The sequence below is a fragment of the Podarcis raffonei genome, chromosome 7 (genome assembly GCF_027172205.1).
Source record: "Podarcis raffonei isolate rPodRaf1 chromosome 7, rPodRaf1.pri, whole genome shotgun sequence".
Lineage (NCBI taxonomy): Eukaryota > Metazoa > Chordata > Lepidosauria > Squamata > Lacertidae > Podarcis > Podarcis raffonei.
The window spans coordinates 44275243-44297802 of NC_070608.1; the positions used below are offsets into that span (position 1 = coordinate 44275243).

The following is a 22560-nucleotide window of genomic DNA, read 5'->3' on the forward strand; positions in this document are numbered from 1 at the left end:
AGAGATGTAAATGTGGGCCTGGGGGGTTGGAGAGAGAATTAACTTTCATTGGTGGTCTCTTCTTGAACAATAGGCTATGTGAATGAAAGCTGCCATAGTAAAAGATAGAATTAGTAATATCCTAATAGGCCATGTTTGAAAAACCTTTTGCCTCCCAGAGAAGCAATTGCTCCCCAATAGCAACTGCCACAGATGAACATGTTTTTAAGAAATGACACATACCAACAGAATTGCCCAGTTCATCTTTCAAGCAATCCACTTTAGAAGATTATGAAACAAGGAGATACAATTCATTATACAGTTATACCTTGGGATAAATTTGCTTCAGGATAACCTGGAAGTAATGGAGCAAGTTACTTCTGGGTTTTGCCACTCACACATGCACAGACGATCAAAATGACGTTATGTGCATGCGCAGAAGCAGCGACCCGCGCACGCACAGATGCGCAGTCGCATCTTACGTTCTATTCAGGATGCGAACAGGGCTCTGGAATGGATCCCGTTTGCATCCCGAGGTACCACTGTAATGTCTGGGTTTGAAAAGTGGGTTTCTTTAGGGAAAGTGGAGAAGATGATTGAACAAAATGAGAAGGCAGGTTAACATGGTTTCAGCAAAATAAAACAAAAATATACGTACACTTGCAGTTTAAGAAACTTAGCTGGGTTTTGGTTTTACTAAGGATGTTTATTCTTGAAAAGCTGCACAAAGCATTGTTCACTGTAGATGTGAAAGGTGAAGAAATGTAGGCCAAGTAGGCTTTGTATTCTAGAGAGCAAACTAGAAAATTGACAGAAGCTGGTTCATTAGTTCTTCACAAGTATTAGCTAAGACAAGGTGGGGAACTTTTTCAGCCTGAGGACTGCATTCCCTCCTGGGCAATTTCCGGGGCACCTCATGCCAGTAGTTGGTGGGGCCAGAGGAAAAAGTGAGCAGAGCAATGCAAACTAATTTAGATCACAATCTTGTGTGCCTTTCATTTTTGAATAAATGCAGAGTCTTGTGAGTGGATGAAATTGTCTTCTACAGTGCAAGGAAAAGGTCCACACCTCATCCCATCATCCTTTAATATGTACCCAGCACCTGTAAAATAGTAGATACTTAATAGATAGACATCAAGGTTTTCTCAAGAGTTAAGGGCATAAACAGCCAAATCAACAAAAGATTCCTTAATTAATTTATTTTAAAAATTATTTGCGAATATAATAAATCAGTAGATTGCCAGTTATTCCATTGCAATGTTGTGATTAAGCTGCCCTTTCACTTAAGAAAGTTTCTCTCTCTATTTTTTCCAGTTAATCATAACCAAATTTTAAAAACCAACTCTTTGTTTTCCCCCAACCCTGATATCGTTTAACTGGAGAAGTTGAGTACTAAGGCTAGGGCCATATTCATCATCTGCTAGGACCCACCCACTTGAAAGTGCCCCAGGTGGCAGAGGTTTTTTGAGGGGAGGGGATAATATTATAGAGCTCAGCTCATGTGGTATCTTATAAAAAGGCTATAATCACAGCCTAATATGCTTAGAAAAACTGTTACAGTCATACTACACATTTATTGCAAGAACTCCAATTGAATTTGGCTGAAGCCAATATTGAATACCTGCTGTTCATTGCTGTTATTTAGTTTGTTACAAATCACCCTCAGCACTATTTTGTTGTGGAAACATGATGTACAAATAAAGTGATTGATCTCATTGTTTGTTTGATTGAATGAATGAATGGTGTCAGACCAACTCTAGACCAAGACTACTTGCAAGAGAAGAAAGTCTAGGAAATAGAAAAGGGGTGTAATGCTAACCCCTGACTGGCAGCAGTGGGGCTTGATGGAACAGCACAAATTTCACCAGCTTGGGCAGGGGCTTTCGGTTACCATGTCCGCTTCCAGACTGGAGCAGCAGAAAGGCCTTGTCAGGCCCATTGTGGTCATGTGACAGAAGCAGTGAATCCAGTGCTGACCCATTTCCCTCCCCTGAGTTAACCAGTGTTGAGGGTTTTCTGCTAACCATCGCCAGCTGAGATGCTGCCAGAAGTAACTTCTACCCGACATTTGGATGGACCAATTGGCAGGACAGAGGGGCATTCAGATCATAGGTACCTATCACTATAAGGTCCTTCAAAGGGCTAAATCCTCTCATGCCCTTCTCCCAGGTACCAACCACCACCATACAGAGGCAGAGGCAGATTTAGGGGGGAGCAAATGGTTCCACCATGCTGGGCACTGAGCCTAGGGGGCTCTGCAGGGTGTCACAACTGTCACGTAGTGAATTGAGCCGAACAGAAGGCGAGAGATGGGTCAGTGAATTTTGACCTTGCACAGGGCACCACTGAAATTAGAAAGACCAAAGTCTGCCCCTTATGGCAGGGGCCTACCGGTATATTGTCCTTAGATGTAGCGTAGAATTCTTTGGTGATTATTGAAGTATTCTGATTTCAGGTCATTTAGGGCTTTAAAGGTCAAAATGAGCACCTTGTATTCTGTATGCTGCCTGTGAAAATGTGGCTTATTTTTATGTCTGCTCTTTCATGTACTATGAAATACTGTAATAACAATCCAACAGCCATCTGAAAAGTGATAGTTGTCTAAATTTTGTCTCTCCACAAGGAACATAGTTCTCCTTCTCTATAATCAACTACAATTTCAGAGTATCTGCAGGCACCTGATGCTCATAGGGGAAACAAGGAGTGTCCAGTCACAAGTTCACGTCAAGCAGAGAACGTACAGGACCCTGGACAGCTCCAAGGGGCCCAAGACAGCTACAAGAGAAATTACACCCGTGGTAAGCTAGAGCCCACTGAGCCTTATGTAGGCTGACCCTGGACCTCAAGTGTGGTGGGCTCTGCCTCCCTGGGTGAGAGGACTGTCTTATTAAAGGACCCTTGCCGTTTTCTGTAGACTCTGGCTTCTGCAAGCTAGGAAGACTGGCAGTTTTACCTTTTGCCCTTTGAAGTATTGCCTGATGTTCTATGTTGCTCTCAATTCATTTGAAGTAAATAAACCTGTTCCTTAGTTTTAACAGGAAATCTAAAAGTCAGAGGTTCAAGCCCGGTTCATGTAAGGAGAAATGGGATCATGTGACTGGTCCCATCTCTCACATACTTGCAACTCAAACTGAGCAACAAGTAAGTCCCATTATGTCCAACGAGGCATACTTCCATGTAAGAGGGCATGGGATTGCAACCTCTGTTAATTTTCAACAGCATCAGGATGTGGGCAGACACTGGGGGAACCCAAGAGGGCAAGCCCTGCCATTTACTCTCTAGGAGGGAGGAGGCCAGCAGTGCCTTATATTTGTGGAGGCAGCATTGTAGGGGTCTGCCAAGGAGGCAGCAGATCCAGTCTCCATGGAGAGTGCAGCAGCTGCCACTGCCACTGCAGCAGTGGCAGTGAGTCAAGCATTCCTCAGAGGCCGGATCCTGCTGCCCAAGGCAGTTACCTCACCTTGCCTAATGGGCACACCAGCCCGCATTTAAGCATATGCTTAATGCTCCTATTGAAATCAATGAAATTATCTTGGGCTAGATTATGCTTCTGCCTCATTTAATTAATATTTTTATTTTATGAAAGCACACGTAATTACATTGCAAAATAACTAACCAATTAACAAAGACAAATGTGGATAAGAATATTTAACAAAAATGAATTAAGTCATAACCCAAAAGACACAGAAGCGAGGTTACAACACAATTACTATCATAAATCAGGGGAAAGAGGAAGGTGTGTCCTCTGAGTAAGCAAACCCTAGATAATTTATTAAGAGCATTTTGCATAAGCTTACACTGTCAGTTTTTAATTAATATTACTATGGGAATTGAACAGGTTGTTTTAAATAGCTGCAATCTAGCACCCAGCTCTGCCTGCTTCTTGGAAAATTCTCTCCCTCTCCCTCTTCCCCACCCCCATACCTACATTTCTCCCTGACTCTTCCCCCAAAGTATTCAGAGCAACATATGTGAGATAGACTGGGCTGAGTCTTGCCTCTCAACTATCCAGTGATCTTTACCACTTGCTGAACAGGGAGTTGAACCTAGAGGCCTTGCACCACATGGAAGTTTTCAAATTCCTGTGCGTTCCCCCCCCCCATAAAAACTAAGGCATTTTGTTTAGTGTAGATCTGAGGTTTCTAAACAGTAATAGCCAAATGAGTGATGGGCAAACTCCCCCCAGCTCAGTTTGAAATAGGTTCAGTATTTAAGAGCTTTCTTGGCAAGTCAAAAGAAAAAGCTCGTCCATTTTCCAGCAGTTCTCACAGCTTTGTAATGTTGCTGTGTGCACACTGATTCCACTGTCCACATAAGCTAATGCACATATTCCCTTAGAAGCTGTAACTTCTGCACATACATCTACATATCAACTGGCTTCATATGTCATTCATGTTGTTTCACAGCAATTAACAAGAGTTCCATTGAGAGTAAGTGGTTAAGACATTCTGTGTGGGCCTACAAAGAAGCTAGGTTTCAGTGTCCAGTGTTCTGAACACTGACCACACATATCCAGAATAACACTTTAAACCGGAGGAGGCCACATATTTCTGTATGAAACTGATAATCTGGATTCTTTTCAATCTGGTCCCAGAACCAGACTGCCTTGGTCACCCTGGTTGATGACCAACATTGAGTGCTAGACAGATGGCATACATCCTTGTTAGTTCTGCTGGAACTCTAGGAGCTTTTCATCCCAATCCTCCTGGTCTGTTGATCTGGGGTTGGCCTTGAAGATGCCATATATGGTGTTTTCTGTCTTCTGTGGAGGAGAGATCTCAGAAGGTACTGCTATCTGCTTATGGTACTGGGCAAATTCCAATTTTATCCCTGTTTGACATCTTCATGAACTCCTGGGGTGATCAACCAGAGATTGGAGTTCACTGAGGAAATTCAGCTCCATCTCTCATTTTCTCTTATTCTACATATGCTGTGGAAGCTCTTTTCTCTTTTTAAGATTAATTCATAATTTTTATTCTTGTGGCTGTGGCAGTTCTCAACCAGTGCCCAAGATCAGTGGAGGACTGAATATGAGCTATGAAACTGAAACTTAATGCAGACAAGTCTGGTCAGTTGAGATGTGGATAAAAGAATAAGATTTTTGGCCTGTTTGGGTTGAGGTTTAATGCTCGAGTAGAATCAGGTTCACACTGTAGAAGTGCTCCCTGACCCAGCTTTGCTATTAGATGTTCAGGCGGCAGCTTGTACTGTTGCCTATCTTAGGCTGGTACACCAGCCACACCTGTCCTTAATACAGGGCGGATCAGGCCATGGCGACATAAGCCTCAGTTACTTTCAAGACTAAACTACTGTAGTATGTTTCATGTGGGGATGCCAGAATCTCCAGTTGGTACAAAATGCTGCAACAAAAATATTTTTTCTTCTCTGGATCAGATTAGAATCCAAGCCAGATAACATATATCATGGCTGTCATGCTTGCTTCGTATTCTGGGCAAGTATTACAAGCTGGCAAAATGTGTATTTCCAACAGGGAGTTTCAACAGCATCACTAAATAATTGTGCAGAGAAAGAAAATGCAGACACAAGAAACGCTTCTTTTTAAAAACAACAACAACACAACAATTAAAGGTGCTGAAGCCCTGCTCACAATGGCTTCTTGTCACCTAACATCATGAACAAACCGCTTTGGGGGCCATGCACACATCTAACATCAGCGATTTTATAGCAAACTAGTAATGTCTTGTAGTTTTCTTTTTTCTTTTTTTAACTCACACAGGTCTAGTGAAATAGGAACCCTTGAATGTTTGATAGGGAGCCTTCACTGTATTCCTAGAGATGGATTAACAAATAACAAGGGAACTATAACTCCACAGCAGAGTGCACACTTGCAATCAGAAATTCAGAGGTTCAGTCCCTTGAGTATCAAGATAGGGCTGAGAGAGACGCCAGTCGGACACCTGGAAATCTGCTGCCAGTTCAGTACAGTGGTACCTCGGGTTACAGATGCTTCAGGTTACAGACTCTGCTAACCCAGAAATAGTACATCGGGTTAAGAACTTTGCTTCAGGATGAGAACAGAAATTGTGCAGCGGCGGCGTGGCAGCAGCGGGAGGCCCCATTATCTAAAGTGGTGCTTCAGGTTAAGAACAGTTTCAGGTTAAGAACTGACCTCCAGAACGAATTAAGTTCATAACCCGAGGTACCACTGTACTGAGTTACCGTAAATGGATCAGTGGTCTGATTTGGTTTAGGGCAGCATCCTATGTATCAGGCTGAGCTACAGAAAGGGTTAAATGCTTCAACAGATTGTAGCAAATGACTTGAAATAACCCGATACATCTTCTTCCAGGATGTGTTAATGGGTACAATGTGCACCTGCAATGTTTAATTGCAACACTGTGTTTTTCCAAGGCTGAGAGAGTGATAAGTGTTATTTGCTTGTTTTAACAACAGGCTTGCAAGCATCTCCTTTGAACTAAAGACTTGCAATCAAATTATTCCACAACATATTTCAACCCAAACATTTGACAAGTGATAGCAGTGTACCAGACCTTTCCCCGCACCCACACAGACAGTGTTACAGGATCATAATTTATAAAAGGAGAGTGATGAAACTGCGGTGAGCCCCAATGATGTATTATTACAATTAAATATGTTTACATCCACCTTCCAATTTAAGTACAAACAGCAGTGTATAAAAAAGACTACAATAAAGTACAAACTCACAGGGCAGCATACAAAATAAAATATCAAACTGCAAAATAACAACCAATGAAACAATCATCATCACAATAATAAAATGGGAAAAACAAAAGCAGCATAAAGATAGCAAACTGAATAGCATTGAAACGTGAGAAGCAGCTATAAAAAAATAATATCATTGTTCAATTAAAAACTTTTATTGAAATTAACTGTTTTGACCTGAAACCCCAAACTAAGCAGAACTGACACTATGTTGGCATACGGTGCCACCACAGAAAAGACACTCTCCTCTGTACCTCTGAAAGTGATCACTTTAGGAAATCCAGTGACTGATCTGCTGTGTAACAAATTATTTGGGCCAGCTACAAAAATAGTCATTTTCCTTACATGGCATTTAATACTGCCAGTTCACGCAAACATAAACGGACTGTGCTAATAAAGAAATGGGGTGTTTTAGACAGCAAAATAGTACCTTTATTGTGAGGTGGTTGTCATTTTTGAAAAATTGGAGTAAGTTTCATCAGATTCTAAATCCAAGGTTTTGCATTTTCTTATTTTGACGGAAATATGTATTATTTTACTATGGAAAGTTGCCAGATGTTGCTAGACTCCAATTATTGTTAGGAATGATGGGAGGCATAGTCCAAAATATCTGGAGGGCACCAGTTTGCCTTCCAGACTGACAGATACAGTGGATGCTCGGGTTCCGAATGTGATCTGTGTGGGAGGCACGTTCACAACCCACAGCATTCGCAACCCACAGCGCCGCATCTGTGCATGCGTGGGTCATGATTTGCCACTTCTGCGCATGTGCAAAGCGCGATTTAGTGCTTCTGTGCATGAGTGAGCGCCGAAACCCGGAGGTAACCCATTTCGGTACTTCTGGGTTTGGTGCGGTGCGCAACCTGAAAACGCACAACCTGAAGTGTCTGTAACCCGAGGTATGACTGTATCCAGATAGATAGAAAGACCACTGTCATAGTAGCCAATGACAGGGTGGGGCAGTGGCATTCATCTGATCGCTGCCCATCCATGTTGTTCCTCCATACTAGGATGGAATGGGGAGGGGCTAAGGAGCAACAAGGTCAGGTGGAGTCAATCTGACACTCCTGCTAGTTCATTTGCACCACACCAAGCTCACTAACCAGTATGCAGCAGCAATGCAGACAACCAGAGGTCACAGGAGTGCTTCCACTCACCATCCAGTGGTGCATTGGCTCAAGTTTATGATTATCCCAATATGGAAGCTATTGGCTGGCATCACAGTGTAATTGTAGAATGTAAGAGATGAGTAGCCAACCAGTGCCCTCCAAATGTTCTGGAATAAGGTAACAACAAAGAGGTTCTTTCCCCTCACCCCACCTCACAAGAAAGCCAGCCTGTTTCCTGAGCAATACTTGGACATCAAGTGTCATGGATATTTTTGCATTCTCCAAAACTACTTCCTCATTTTGAAGGGGGGGGGTATTTGAAAGGGCATGCAAGTATTTGTGGAAGGAGGAAATTTGACCCTGTTGCCTTAGCAACGAGGCTGACACTTCCTCTTTTTCCACACTGGCAGTGAAGCTACCAGTGGGTGAAAATGAGGAGCATCAAGCTGGGTTGTTGAACATTGGAATGCACATAGGAGTACATGTATTAGTGTTGTTGATGGGATGCATGCTTCGATGTGTCATTCTACATCTCTATATTCTGGTATTGCTAGCATGGGTCTGGGCTTCAGAATCGGGGCAGTATGGCTTTGACCTCACTGACAATCACTACATAATTTAGTGATGGAGAACTTGTGGTAGGAAGATAATAGAGCATGACAATAATTTCTGAACCATTTTTTAAAAATATATATATCCCGTGGCAATACAGTGCTTTCCGCAAAATGTCACTTATTGCTGTTCATGGGTGGCAACTTGAATAAAATATTGCCGGGGGACGGATACAGGTAAGCCCCGCCCCGCATAATCGATCACATGATATGGTACATGGACACTATTTGAATGGCAATGCCCATCGAATTTGGGGGGCCTGGGTGGGGGTCAGAAAGAGCAGGATCCCATATGCTGGAATTACGAAGACTTCAGGCGTACAATACTGTGGTTTGAACCCCTTTGAGTGACTGTTATCTGTTTTTCCCGAAATGCCTTTCACACTTAAAAAACAAAACAAAAAAAACCGGCGTGCACTTTGGTGCTTTCGTATTACCTCCCTGCTCTTTTTCTTAGGGATCAGGACAACAGTAAACTGTCATCTCTGCCCTTATCTGTGAATCATATCTGGGATGTTGCGATGGCTGGTTGTGACTTGTCTGTAGCTTAGCAAGATTTCCCCAGAATTTTGTTCAGGGTAAAAGCACGATATTGAAAGGGGAGGGTGAGCAAAGAGAGAAAACGTACTCGTTCCCTTCACAGGAGCGCCATGCCAAGACACAGTGGCGTCAGTTTGGCACTGCCAAGTTTGCGAGAGCCGCCTGCTTTGTGTTCCCCGAGAAAGCAGCGTGTAGCGCCTGGGCAAGTTCAGACGTGCTTCTTCCCCCCCAGCCCAGAACTATCTGGCCGCCCCTAGCTAAAACCCGCCTTAGAAACATCTGCCTTTCGTAGTGGGTGTCGCGACTGCCAACCCCCCCTCCCCCCGCGTCCCATCCTCTCTTTTTGAAATAAAAGCGGCAAAATGCTTAAGATCGAGGGCGCCGCTGCCGCGCAACAACCGCTTAAAGTTAGGGAAGGCGTTGCGGCAGCTGGAAGTGCAGGCGGAAATGAACTGTAGCGCGGCTGTGCGTGTGAATCGGTAACGGGATTCCGGCGGCTACTCAACTTGAGGGCGGCTTTTGGCAGCGCCGGGCTTGCAAAGTCCCGTATTGCCCCGGGGGTGCGGTAGCGGCGAGGAGAGAGAGAGGGAGAGGAAAAGATGCCTGCTGGAAAACCTACAAATGGTTCGAGGATTGCGGGAAGCCAGAAGGGGGGGAGGTGGATCTGTGCGTGTATGTGAGAAAGAGAAATGTTGATGGCTGAGCACTGCAGGGCTAGGCTGTGCCTTCTCTCTCTCCCTCTCTCCCCCCTGTTCTTTCTCTCTCTCTCTCTCTCTGTGTGTGTGTGTGTGTGAGCGCGCGAGTGTTGCAGCTGCCTGTCCCCGCAGGCTGGGAATAGCTCTGGATTTGCCTCTTGGCTGCGGACTGTGTGGGTTTTACTAGCCCTGGCGGCTTCCTCTCTGCTCCTCGCTGCTGGCTTCCTTCGGCTTATTAGCGCCAGGCAGGAAACAAGCGGGCTTCCTTCTTTGGTACACAGCCGGCCCGGCACCACTCGCAGGCTCCCCACATCGCCCCCCTAAGATCTGCAGCGGCGGCGGCGAAGGGCACTCCTGGGACCCGCTCCGGCTCCCCTGCTCGGTCTCTCTCTCGCTCGCTTTCGCTCTTTCCGGACTAGTCAGCTGCCTCCCCGCCAGCTTCGCCCTCTCCGATCCCAGCCGCAGCCTAACGTGTCTGGCTGGCTGGCTGGAGGAGCCTGCTCGATGCCTTCGCCGTGAGATCGACGCGCCTGGTATGCAGCCAGAGTGGCCTCTTTCTCTCCCCCCCCCTTCCCCCTTTTGGATGGAGCGGCGGCGTGGGGGTGGGGGGGTGGTAGGTGGGGTGGCCGGGGAGAGGAAGAGGGAGGGGTGGGAAGGAGGGAGAGCCGCCGAGAAGTGCAGACGATCCGAGAAGTTTCTCCTCTACCGGAGTCAACTCCAAGCTGCTTCTTCTGCTGCTGCCTCCGCCGCGTTTCCGCGCTTGGCTGCCAGGAATCCGTAGGGAGGAGCTGCCTTGTGCGAAAAGCCGCCTGCTGCCCCCCCCTTCTCGCTCCGATCTCACCTGCCGCTGTTACTGCAGCTGCGCTCCCCCTCCCTACTTCTGACCCCCACCCCACCCCTCCAGTGGGCACCGCCAGTGGGTGGCGGTGGTGGTGGGGTAAATCGCCCCTTCCCCGCGTAAGCCATGAGAATGTGGGGGCTGCCGGGCTGCTCTTCGGGCATCACTTAGCGGACTGCAGCTGGCACCGCGCGCTGAGGCTGGGTGAGTGGATCTGTCAGTCCCAGCCTCCCCTTCTCCCGGGTGCATGCACGGGCCGATATAAAGTAACCCTTTGCATGGCGATCGCCTCGCGCGAAGCGCAACGCTGGGCGATGGAAGGCTTCCAAGCTGCTGCTGCGCCTTGTTCGGTGGCGAGTCTCCCTCTCGGTCGGTCTCCCCCTCGTTCTTCCCCGTCCTCTCCTCCTCTCCAGTCCGGCTTCCCCACTCCATTCCTCGCACATCAGGCACAACCACTGGGAGCGCGCGGCCCCTTTAAGAGCCCAGCTTTGCCTCCCGGTAGCTGAAGGTCATTAAACACAAAAGCTCTCCAGCGCTGCGGTCCAATATAGCGCATGCGCCCTGCCCGAGGACTGGCAGGGAGACGGCAATATGGCGAGAATGCCTGGCAGCGGCGGCGCCGGCGGAGACTGGAGCACCGGGGGCGGCGGCGGCGGCGCAGGAGGAGGGGGCGGCGGTGCAGGTGGCGGCGAGAACAATGCGGGGGACCGGCAGCCCGGCCGGGGCGGCCCCCACCGGCCCCTCCACTATTGCAGCGCTGGGGAGGACGAGGACGGGGAGGACGAGGATGAGATCCAGGAGGTGCAGATAACGGGGGACGAGGAGGGAGCCGAGGAAGGGATCCTGCTGTTGGACGACGACGAGGAAGAGGAGGAGGAGGAGGAAGAGGAGGAGATGATGATGATGGGGCTGGAGTGGGCCGCCTCGGAGGAGCCGGGCCATATGATCCGTATGGACCAGGGCACCGGAGTGTTGCTGGACTCGGCGGCGGCCGCGGCCGTCTGCGGCGTCCGGGGCCGCCTGGGAGGCGTCCGGGGAGTTGGCGGCGGCGGCAGCAGCGGCGGCGTCGGGGCTTCGGCGGGGGGCGCCCCCTCGGTGCCCGTGAGCGCCCGCGGCGCTGCCGCCTCCGCCGCCGCTTCCCTGGCCGGCCAGGCGCCCGCCGCGGGCCCCGCCGACGACTCGGACCCGGAGGCGGAGCTGCTGCTGCAGCGCCCCGAGCGGGCCCGCCTGAGCGAGAACACGCGGCTGGCCACCCGCTACGCGGTGCGCATCTTCCGCGAGTACCTGAGCGAGAAGGCGCAGAGCCCGGACTTCGAGACCATGGACAAGGGGGCGCTGTGCCGGGTGCTGCGCTCCTTCTACGCCGAGGCGCGCTCCAAGAGCGGGCAGCTGTACTCCAAGTCGTCGCTCATCAGCATCCGCAGCTCGCTCAACCGCTACCTCAACGAGCCGCCTTACTGCCGCACCCTGGACCTCACCAAGGACCCCGAGCTGCGCGCCGCCAACCTGACGCTGGCCGCCGTCATCCGCAAGCTGGAGGAGCAGGGCGCCGGGCCGGTGGTGCAGAAGCAGGCCATCACGCGCGCCGACCTGCGCAAGCTGTACACCTGCAGCGTGTTCAGCACGCAGAGCCCCTTCGGGCTCCTCAACAAGGTCTGGTTCGAGACGTGCATGTACTTCTGCACGCGCGGGCGCGAGAACCAGCGCGAGCTGGAGGAGGACTCCTTCGGGCTGGCCATGGACGAGGACGGCCGCAAGTTCGTCTACTTCAAGGCCCTGGGGCCTTACCACAAGTCGCGCTCGTCGTCGTGGAGCAAAAAGCGCGCCGAGAGCAGCGACGAGGAGAACCTGCCGCGCATGTACGAGACGGGCACGGAGTTCTGCCCCTACGCCAGCTTCGTCAAGTACTTGGCCAAGCGCAACCCGCTCTGCAAGGCCTTCTTCCAGCGCCCGCGGGACCACTGCAGCGAGGGCGACGTCACCTGGTACGAGAACAAGGCCATTGGCAAGAACCTGCTGGGCACCCGCATGCAGATGCTCTCCAAGGCCGCCAAGCTCTCCAAGACCTACACCAACCACTGCATCGGCGCCGTCTCCATCGCCACCCTCAACAGCATCGCCGGCATCGGCACCAAGCTGCCCTCGGGCGCCGCGGCGGGCGGAGGGGGCTGCTACGCCCACCTCAACGGCAGGGCCCGCGCCGCGCCACCGCCGCCGCCCGCCAACAACGGCGCCTACGTCCTCCCCAAAGACGGCGACGACCTCGCCGGCGTCAAGGCCGAAGCGGCAGCCGTCGTGGTTCCCGCCAAGCGCTCCCTCTATGAGGCGATGTACGGGGCGGGGGGCGGGGCCGCGGCGGGGGGCGACGCCTGCGGCCCCTCCTCGTCCCCCAAAAGACTCTGCCTGAGGCCGGCCGAGCCCCTGGACGCGGCGGCGGCGTCTGTGGTGGTGGTCTCAGTGAAACACGACCCCTTGCCACTCCTCATCCCCGAGGCCAATGGGCACAGAAGCACCAACTCTCCCACTGTCATGTCACCTGCTATGGTTTCCCCCACACAGGTAACAAAAAAAGAAAAGAAGAGAAAAAACTTTATTCCCCCCTCCCCCCATACACACCTTTTCCTTTTCCCAACTCCCCCTGTCAGCTTCAGGGAACTCCAGGCCATAAGGCTGGTGCATGTTGCAGCCCACTGCAGGCAGCCTCCTCTAGAGTTTAGATCTTCATCAGCCGCTCCAAGGAAGCTATCTTAGGGCAAGTTTGGAAACTTGAGACAATAACTGTCCTGACTTTTAGCTTTGGCCCCTGGGAAATCTGGAGGAGAGGTGATTTGGGGAGAACTTTCCTGGTCTCCCCCACCTCTGCTTGGGTCAATAACTGTCCTGACTTGGATAGCTCAGTTGGTTAGATCACGGTGCTGACAACACCAAGGTTGCAGGTTTGGACAGCTGCATATTCCTGCATTGCAGGGGGTTGGACTAGATGACCCTCAGGGTCCCTTCCCATTCTACTATGCTATCAGGGAAATCTGGAGGAGAAGCATTTTTTAAATTACATTCAGCCCCCATCCACTATATACCAAAGGACAGAATTTAGCTGCTGGAGAACCTAAGTGAAATCAGAGTTTCGGAAAGTGAGTCAAAAGTAATTTTAAAAGGTTCTGAGACCTTGTTTAAATGTTCGTATCCTTGACAATCTAAGTAGCTTAAGTCCTCATCAGCAATGGGAGCTCGAAGGCTTCAGATTTCAGAAGTACCTCCCCACTCCGTAAAATTGATTTCACGTGTCCACTCCTTTTGCCTTGTTAAATTGGGGCATAGGTGGGTTTTTTTGAAAACCAGTTACTGTATGAGTAATTGGATCTTAATCACATATTATATCACTTCCCATATTGCCACTATATAAGAATCCTCGCTGTAAAAAAAAGCATCCTATAAAATACATTTGTGTCAACAATGTTATTACAAGCTGCTGCAATTGACTCTTAAACCTCCTGATGGTCTGGTCTCCAGCATTAACAATGAATTCAGTCTAAGCTTTGAAAGAGCTCTATTCTGTGGGTACAGGTATATGACATGCCTGAGCAATTTCCAAAGTGGAAATACCAGTTTTGTACAAACTGACCCTTTCAGAGGAGTTTGCCAGCTAATCAGCCAGCCTGAAGGCTAATTGAAGAATGGGCCTTTTTGTGAATGGCTGCATCAGCATCTGTCTTCTGTAAAATACATGTGACCTCTCTTTACTGTTTGGAGTTTGGGGCCACTTGAGTAGAGTATTGTACTTTGGTCTCCTGCTGCGTGTATCTTATGGCTGTGAATGACTAGAGATCTGCTGATGTGTGGATAATGTTTTTATTCTAGCTTGTTGATGAAAGAAACTACATCTTATATATAGTCGGCATGAGATTACCAAAAGTTGGGATGGATGGTTGAAAACGTCTTTCAGAGTTGTGTTCTTATGTTGCATGTCTGTGAGCAAGAAATAAAAAAAGACAATCCATCTTAAAAGAAGTATATTTGTATGCAAGTGTAGTAGTTCACCACCGTATGTTACTGCAGTTAGTAAGAGGAACTGCTCGTTAAGCTGCGAATCACTTTTACCACATAATTTATAAAGCCCCTTTAACCAATAATTTATAATTGTGTTCCCCGAACTGCGTAAGTAAGAAGCTTACCTAAGGTGAACTTAGTTTTTGTAGTTATTTTAAGTGCTGCTGACTGCTAAATCAGACATTTCAGATAAGAGGAAAAGTCAGACTGCTGATGAAATTGTATATGCGGTAGATAGAATAAAGACATCTGTTGTTTCTGTGTTTATATTCCCCCCCAAGAAATGAGCATTCAGTGAGATTGGAAGATGTTAAAATGTACTTTAATAGTAATCCCCTATTTTATGTGTGTTTGGGCGTGTTCTAGATTAGGATTAGGTAGAGTAATTGACTGTCCACTCATTTCTACACAGGACTGGGGTGGGGATAAATATTTTCATTTGCTTTGTGCATTAAGAGTGTGATTTTTTTCTTAAGCAAAAGAAACAATTTCAATAGGCTCTGTCTACTAACCATTCTATCTGCAGTTATTATTTTGCAAACACTTGCAGAATTCCCATCCCCTATTTTCATGGCTGGCCCTGAAAGCATTTGAAATATGGGAAAATAAATTTAGTCTGCAATCCTAACCCCATGTACCTGGGAGTAAGCAGTAGGACTTACTTCTGTGTAAACATGAATTCAGTAGGGCTTACTTCTGAACATACATGGCTAGGGTTGCGCTCTAAGAGTCTTTCACTGCTGTCTCTTAAAATGAAAATAGCCATAATGATAAAGTTATAGAGTTGTTTGAAGAAATGGATGGCTGGGTGAATAAGCCCAAAGCACTACCTTGAGCCATCAAATGTTGTAGCTGGCCATTAATCTAGAGGAAATGACCCACAATAGTTATTGCTTAATTATAAACATAGACTTTCCAGGTCATTACTGAGTTGACTTCATCAAGTGGTATGCCACTGAATTCCATGGCTGACAAATATTGCTGCTTTCATGATAGCTTCAAGGTCTTGAAGGTCATAGACTGATAGTTTTATTGACTCTCAGTATTATAAAGATGTACACGCTGCCAGTAATACGAGTCTAAAAATAAATGGTGCACTCTAGTTTTAGGTGAAGACTAGAGGTAAAGTATTGATCTCCCTGAAATCAAGAAAGTTAAGGCTTCACCTAGAGTTACTTGATGAACATATTTGGTGCTCTTATAATTTGTAATATCGGCATCCTGACACTTAAGTATGCCTAGGCTCTGATGTATGAAATTGAATCCAGTGACCAACCACTATGATACTACAGTGGGCATGACCCCCACATTTGCATATGAAGGCTTCCTGTTCTCTTTTGCGAATGAAAACACACTGTGCAAGGATTGCTCAGGTTGTACATTCCTTTGCTCATTGAATAGAATATCTGCTGGTTATGCTTCTATCCTACCCTTCCTCCATGGAGCTCAAAGTGGTATACTTGGCTCTGCAGATGGCTTCTCATCTAGTCAGGCCTAAAACTTTTGAATGAAACTGTTTGAGACCATTCTTTGAGAACAGGAAAGCATGTGTGTGTTTTATATGTGTGTGCATTTGACTTCTTGGGTCATATGTGTAATTAAGGGTCTATCCACACTTACTCTGTGTATACCAGTATAATACTGGAGATATCCAGAGGAAACATGTAAAATGTGGGTGACTTTTTGTTCACAGCTAGACACAGGAAACATTTCAGTTACGTTTGCTGCATAAAGTACTGACATAAACATATTCAGATAACTTAATGTGCCAGTAGCTACCAGATGTAAATGTACTGGTATTTCAGGAATGCCAAGTTCAAGATTTTGATAACTGTTACTACATCCACCTTTCTCTTTCAAACTAAGATATCTTTTCTTGTTCTATGGAGATATCTTTTAGTGTATGAGATACAGGGGCATTGTAGGATGCAGCAATGAAATGAGGAGAAGGCATGCTAAATGTTCCTTTGATCCTGCTATCGCTTTAGGTAGCAGACACAGGAGGCATTATAGTATTTTAATCATACATGGCTGAGCCTCCATGACCTTGACTTCAGTCTTTTTGCTTCTGAAGCGCTACAGTGATGCAATAACATAGTTGGGACTGATGAATGAGGTTTTTAAATTGTCTGTTGCATACTTGTGTATTCATTTTTCATAAATGATCAAGATCTCTAATAGTGCAGTGCAACAGCTATTAAGAGGTATCTAATCAGTCCTTTTTGAGTTTACTTATTAAAGTTTAGAAATTATCGTAAGAGACTAGATTGACATTAGTCAGGGCTGTAATGGGAACATGAGATGCATGTTTCTGTTGTAGCTTAGATGTATTTGGATACAAAGGGTACTGCATGGATTACTATTCATTCATAGCTGCTGGTCCTTTTGCAGTTAGAAAGAGCATAAGACTGGGTTGTCAGAGAGTGAGACCAGGGCTTAACCATGCTGTGTTGTGTGTATAAGGAAGGAGAGTCAGTGTGACTGAGGTAATGAATATCTTTGGGTTAATTATTCAACTTCATTTGTTTATCACTGTGGACCTGGAGATTGCTCAAGACAAGACCACTACATCAAAGGAATTCAATATAGATAAAGAAAGACAAACGATTACAGTAATTATTAAAAATGACATACAGTAGCACCTTGCACTGTCTAGCTAAGGGTTTTATGTCCTGTTCTTAAACATGCTATTAGTCATTCTTATAGTCAGATGATTTGAATGCAAATAAGCATACCATAATCACATCCGCCCATGGTAGCCTCTGGGAGCCAGCTGCCCTGTGCTGACATTAAGCTGTGTCAGGGGTGAAGCAACTGTAGACATCCGCTGGTATAGACAGGATTCAGCTTTAGTCAGTGGCATATCAAAAGTCAAATCAGCTGAACCCCACACCTGACAGTAGATTGTGATGCCTGCTTTGTTGCTTGCTGATGTAGCTGAAAGTCCACACAAAGTTGCTGTTCTTCTGTGGCTGCCACCTGCTGAGATGGCTGTGACACCTGAGCCTAAGTTGTTAATATTTATCTTCTGGTTTTCTACCAAGAGAGGCAAACAACATGATTGTAATATAATATAATAAGCACAGTTAACAAACAATGTCTAAAAGCAATACGAAACCAACAAAGCAAGAGCCTAACCACAAGTAGCAAGGGTTAAAGATGTTAAACATTAAATCTGGCAGCAATAAAACGTATGTGTTGCATATTGAAAACCAGTGGAATAAGAAGCATCTTCTATTTCTGGTGAAAGATGCACAAAGAGGGAACCAGTTGAACTTCAGTTGGGAGAGAAGTCCAAAATCATGTTGTCACCACAGAAAATATCATTCATCAATTCTCCCAGGATTGCACCAAGTGCAAGGTTTCTGACAATAATTTGAACTTTTGTTCTCACCAGTATTAGACTAAGTACTCTTTAAGTTAACCTAGTTTGAAAGTGTTTGTTTGGGGCTTTGGAGACTATACTGTCATTTTGAGTGAAGCTCAGAAGCAAATAGGAAGCTAGAACTAACATAATATCAAAGTTCTTTAGAGTGCCAGACAAAAGTCCAGCTTCCAGATTTTGGACCAGTTGCATCTTCCTGGGTTTCAAATGCAACCCCATGTAGAGAGCATTACAATAATTCAGTCTGGAGGCAACTGAAGCATGGGTGAGATGAACTCATGACACATGATTTTATATGAGTTTTCATGCCAGCTTTTCTGGCCCTACAACCCATTTTTTCCACTTAGGATTTGAACCCTGGTCTCACAGCTCCTAGTCCAATGTTCTTAAATCACTATACCACATCAGGTTGTAGTCAACTAAGTCCTACTCAAAGTAGACCCACTGAAATTAATCACCCTAATTCAATCATGCCCATTAATTTCAATGGGTCTAATCTGAGTAGGGCTAGACTTGAATGCCACCCGCTGACTTTAATACAGAATTTTATGTTAGTTAGGAAGGCAAGAAGTTCCCATATTTTCGGGGTAACAAGTGCCTGAGTAATATCCTACCTCGTTAACCTTTTGTCATTTCACCTATGTGATGCCTCTCTTAAGTCCATTTCTTTGCACAATACTTGAATAAAACATTTACGTTTTCAAGCTGAGTGGTCTGTATGCAACAGTCATTAAAAACTGAGCCAGAGAATGTTTAATATTTTGTGTCTTGGCCAGACTTGATCAGTCTGCATGGGTGCCATCAGGAGAGGCAAGAAAATTATGGCTGGAGAGCTGAAGTAGCACCTCACAAAAAAACCCCTCTCCTCAGATAGTTAAATAATTCACTACCCTCAGTATATGAACATCAAAGTACTAATGCACAAACTAGAATTGCAGGTGCCTGAAAGCATTTTCCCTATTAAATGAAGCTTCTGTGCTTTTGCTGTTGAAAAGGGCTCTTTTTTTGCTCACTGTTCTCCTTGCAGAGACCCAGAGATCAGAAAATGCTCATTTTTAATTGGTGAATCTGTATGACAGTGTGAGCTGACTTATTTTATGTATGGGCTAGAAATAAATGAGTGGTTAAACCCTTTGAAATGCGCCACTGCTGCAAAAGCCATGGGCTGTAATTAAATTGAATGTAGGGTTGTATTGTCTGCTGCCTTTAGCTATAAACTTGATAATAGACCCTAGTACACCAACTATTGTGTTAGAAGTTGGAACCTAATTAGTTATGTTGTAGATTTTTCAGCCACTTTGGAAGACCTGTCTTCTCTCTTCCCCCTTTCTTTTTTGGTGTGTCAGAAGCATGTGCATCCCCTCCCCACCCCCCGCCCGCCTGCCTGCCCTCTTCAAATGAAGAAAGCATTGAAGGTGGCTCTGAAATATCAGTGTGCCAGTTACTGCTTAATGGACCATATGTTGTGAATTCTAGGGAAGTGATTTCAGTACAATTTGGATTCAGTGTCATTTGCTGAAACTTGTAAAGTACATGCCTAAGGGCAGCCTGTTATAAGCCCTGACTTTTGGGCACTGGTTTTCTAAAGGAAAATGGGTTGCTGTATCTAATACTTGCGTAGTCCAACTGCTAGTTTGCTGTATCTAATACTTGCGTAGTCCAGCTGCAGTTTTTTAAAAGGCTTTTAAAAATGGTTTGATACATTGGGTTTGTTTGTTTTTTAAAAAAAGAAAGATGTAAATATGAGCACTTTTGAAACAACTATCATACACTCCCAACATTGCTTCTGTGCAACTTTAGTAGAGAGCCCAATGGAACATCCCACTGGCAGAAGGGAGGAAGGCCATTTTCTCAGCATTTTCCTCTGTCACCGCAGTGCCCATGCTGCCCAGAAAGATCCCACAACCCTCCAGTGAAGGTTGGGAAGGGGTAACACAAGGTATGGCAAGGTGATGAGGAGAATTTTGCCATGCTGTTTTAAAATACTCCATATCTTATTCATTCATTGCACTTATGTGCCATCTTCCTTCCCAAGGCACCCAAGGTGGTTTGCAATTTTAAAGGACTGAAAGAAATGGTGTACTATCACTAGACCAGGGGTTGTGAACATAGTGCCCTCCAGAGGTTAGACTAAACTCCTATCACCCCTGACCATTGTCCGTGCCGGCTGGACCTGTTGGGAGTTGTAGTTCAGTATCTGGAGGGCACCATGGTGGCTACCCATGCACTAGACAAATGATTGTATTTACCATCTGGTTGCGAAACTGATGTGATCATGATTAAACCTCTGATTGAGACCTAAGATTTGACTTGAAGCTGAACTACCGTAACCAGCACTGGTTCAGTGACAGGGGTCAGCTTTAACTGCTGTTACAGTACTAAAATATAAGGCACTATGCTGGTATATACATATGATTAAACCTTTTTGCAATAATTGGTAATTAATTGTTGAGCCATTTTTACTTCTCTCTCAACCTCTTTGCATCTGTCTCTTCTGAGAAGCCTCTGGCTTCTAGCCTTTAATCGATTAAAAACTCCATTAAATCGCACCAGCTAATATTAAGCCTCATATAGCAAGCAGATAAATATTATGAAGATTCATTATATCATTTTGTGTTTCATTATGCAAGAGTAATTGAGACATGTTTTTATTTATTGTTTGCAGTAAATCACACAATATGTATTAGCTGGTAGCTAAGTGTGAATGATGCTTGCGATAGCATAAGAACAGCACCACTATGTTCTGGAGAGAAACTAGAATGTCAATGGTAAAAGATCCAACTTGCCCTCCGTTTCCAGCTGAGGCACTGTTTGCATAGGCAAAATCGTGAATTCCAAACATGATAGGACAGAAACACTGGATCACTTTATTTATTTATTCATTCACTCAATTTGTGTTTTTATATCTGAGCTTTTCTCCAGTCTGGAACACATAAAGCTATGAAAGTAGCTAACTACTACTACACACACAACCTTTGGTTTGTAGAACTGGTACTGTTACAGGTACCACATGATACACATTCCGCAGTTGTAAGTGTTTAGTGTTCAGAACTCCCTGCATAGTAACCAGGGTGGATTTGATTTAAATCAAATCAGTTTAAATCACGATTTAAATCACTAGTCAGTAAGACAGATAATTATGAAATTATTGTGAGATTTAATAATTTAACTGTTTATATTTGGACAACTTTTCTGCTGTACTTTATTGTAAGGAGAAAAATAATCATTTCCTTAAAAACAATTTAAACAATTATTTAACTAAAACAATAACATTGTAGCATATGTATCCAGGTTTGTTAATTGATGTGGTTAAACAGTTTGAAAAACAAAAAACAAAACTTAGACTGAGTTTTAGCACACATGAAAAACTTAAAACAAATACGGTAGTTTTCCCCCGATGAATAGCCTTTGGACTATTATGTAACTTAAATAGAAAACTATCTTTAGAAAATATTTTCCTCCAAAAGCATTTTATTTTTAAAAATCCAATTTAAATTTTAAAAATCTGATTTTTTTGATATATTTTTTAAATCATTGATTTTTATCCACCCTGCTAGTGACACCACTTAAAATGTTTTAGTTTAGGCAAGTCACCCAGACACAAAGATGCTGACATCTTTCAAACTCAGATGATGATCACATGGTCTGGATCAGTTCATCTGGGAAGAGGCTGTCATTGAGTTATTGTGGTCCTGAACCATTTAAGGCTTTATGGGTCAAAACCAGAACTTTGGATTGGGCCCAGAAATTAATTGGCAGCCAGTACAGCTGGACCAGGATCGGTGTAATATGCTCAAACCATCTTGCCCCAGTGAACAACCTGACTGCTGAATTCTGCACTAACTGAAGTTTCTGAACCATCTTCAGAGGCAGCCCTATGTATAGCATGTTGCAGTAATCTAACCTAGAGGTTACTGGAGCATAGACAACAGACGTTTGGCTATCCCTGTCCAGATAGGGGTGTAGTTGGGCCACCAGCCAAAGCTTATGGAAGGCACTCCATGCCACTCAGGTAGCCTACCTGAGCCTCAAGCCACAGCAAAGGATCCAGGAGCACTCCCAAGCTATGAACCTGCTCCTTCAGACGAAGTGTAACTCCCTCAAGAGCAGGCAGTCTCCCACCCATCCAGTCTAGGGAACCACCCACTAACAGTGCCTCAGTCTTATCTAGATTGAGCTTCAGTTTGTTGGCTCTCACCCAGTCCATTCCCAAGACAAGACACTGATCCAGCACATCCATAATTGATTTGTAGATGTGCTCTCTGTGATTGGGCACCGCTCCAATGATTTGGGCATTAGTTCCATTAAGCTATTTTTCTCTGAAGTCAGAGGAGGAACACAAACTTATTGAGAAATTGGTCCCATTGAATGAATGCCACAACAATCACAGGAAAATTAGGATTGACACTCTGAAGCATTGGCATGTAGGATGTCCAGCATCCCAGTCTTTTTTTCTTTTTTTAAAGCAGGGGACCATCCTGTGTGCATATATCAGGCATCCCCAACCTGCGGCCCTCCAGATGTTTTGGCCTACAACTCCCATGATCCCTAGTTAACAGGACCAGTGGTCAGGGATGATGGGAATTGTAGTCCAAAACATCTGGAGGGCCAAAGGTTGGGGGTGCCTGGTATATATAGCAGGGAGCAGCAA

General features: G+C 45.6%; 1 protein-coding gene across 4 annotated transcripts in view; it reads left to right on the forward strand.

Annotated features, from left to right (window-relative positions):
• KCTD1 (potassium channel tetramerization domain containing 1) overlaps positions 1–22560 on the forward strand; it is a 71295-nt gene that overhangs the window by 14542 nt on the left and 34193 nt on the right. Inside the window, exons 1-2 of one of the 4 annotated variants that reach the window (XM_053396337.1) lie at positions 10688–11506; positions 11630–13036. The exons of 1 other annotated variant lie outside the window; for it this stretch is intronic. In XM_053396337.1, the coding sequence (XP_053252312.1) occupies positions 11069–11506; positions 11630–13036 (1845 nt within the window). In that variant the 5' untranslated portion in view covers positions 10688–11068. 2 more of the 4 variants (XM_053396335.1, XM_053396336.1) reach the window with 2 other exon arrangements.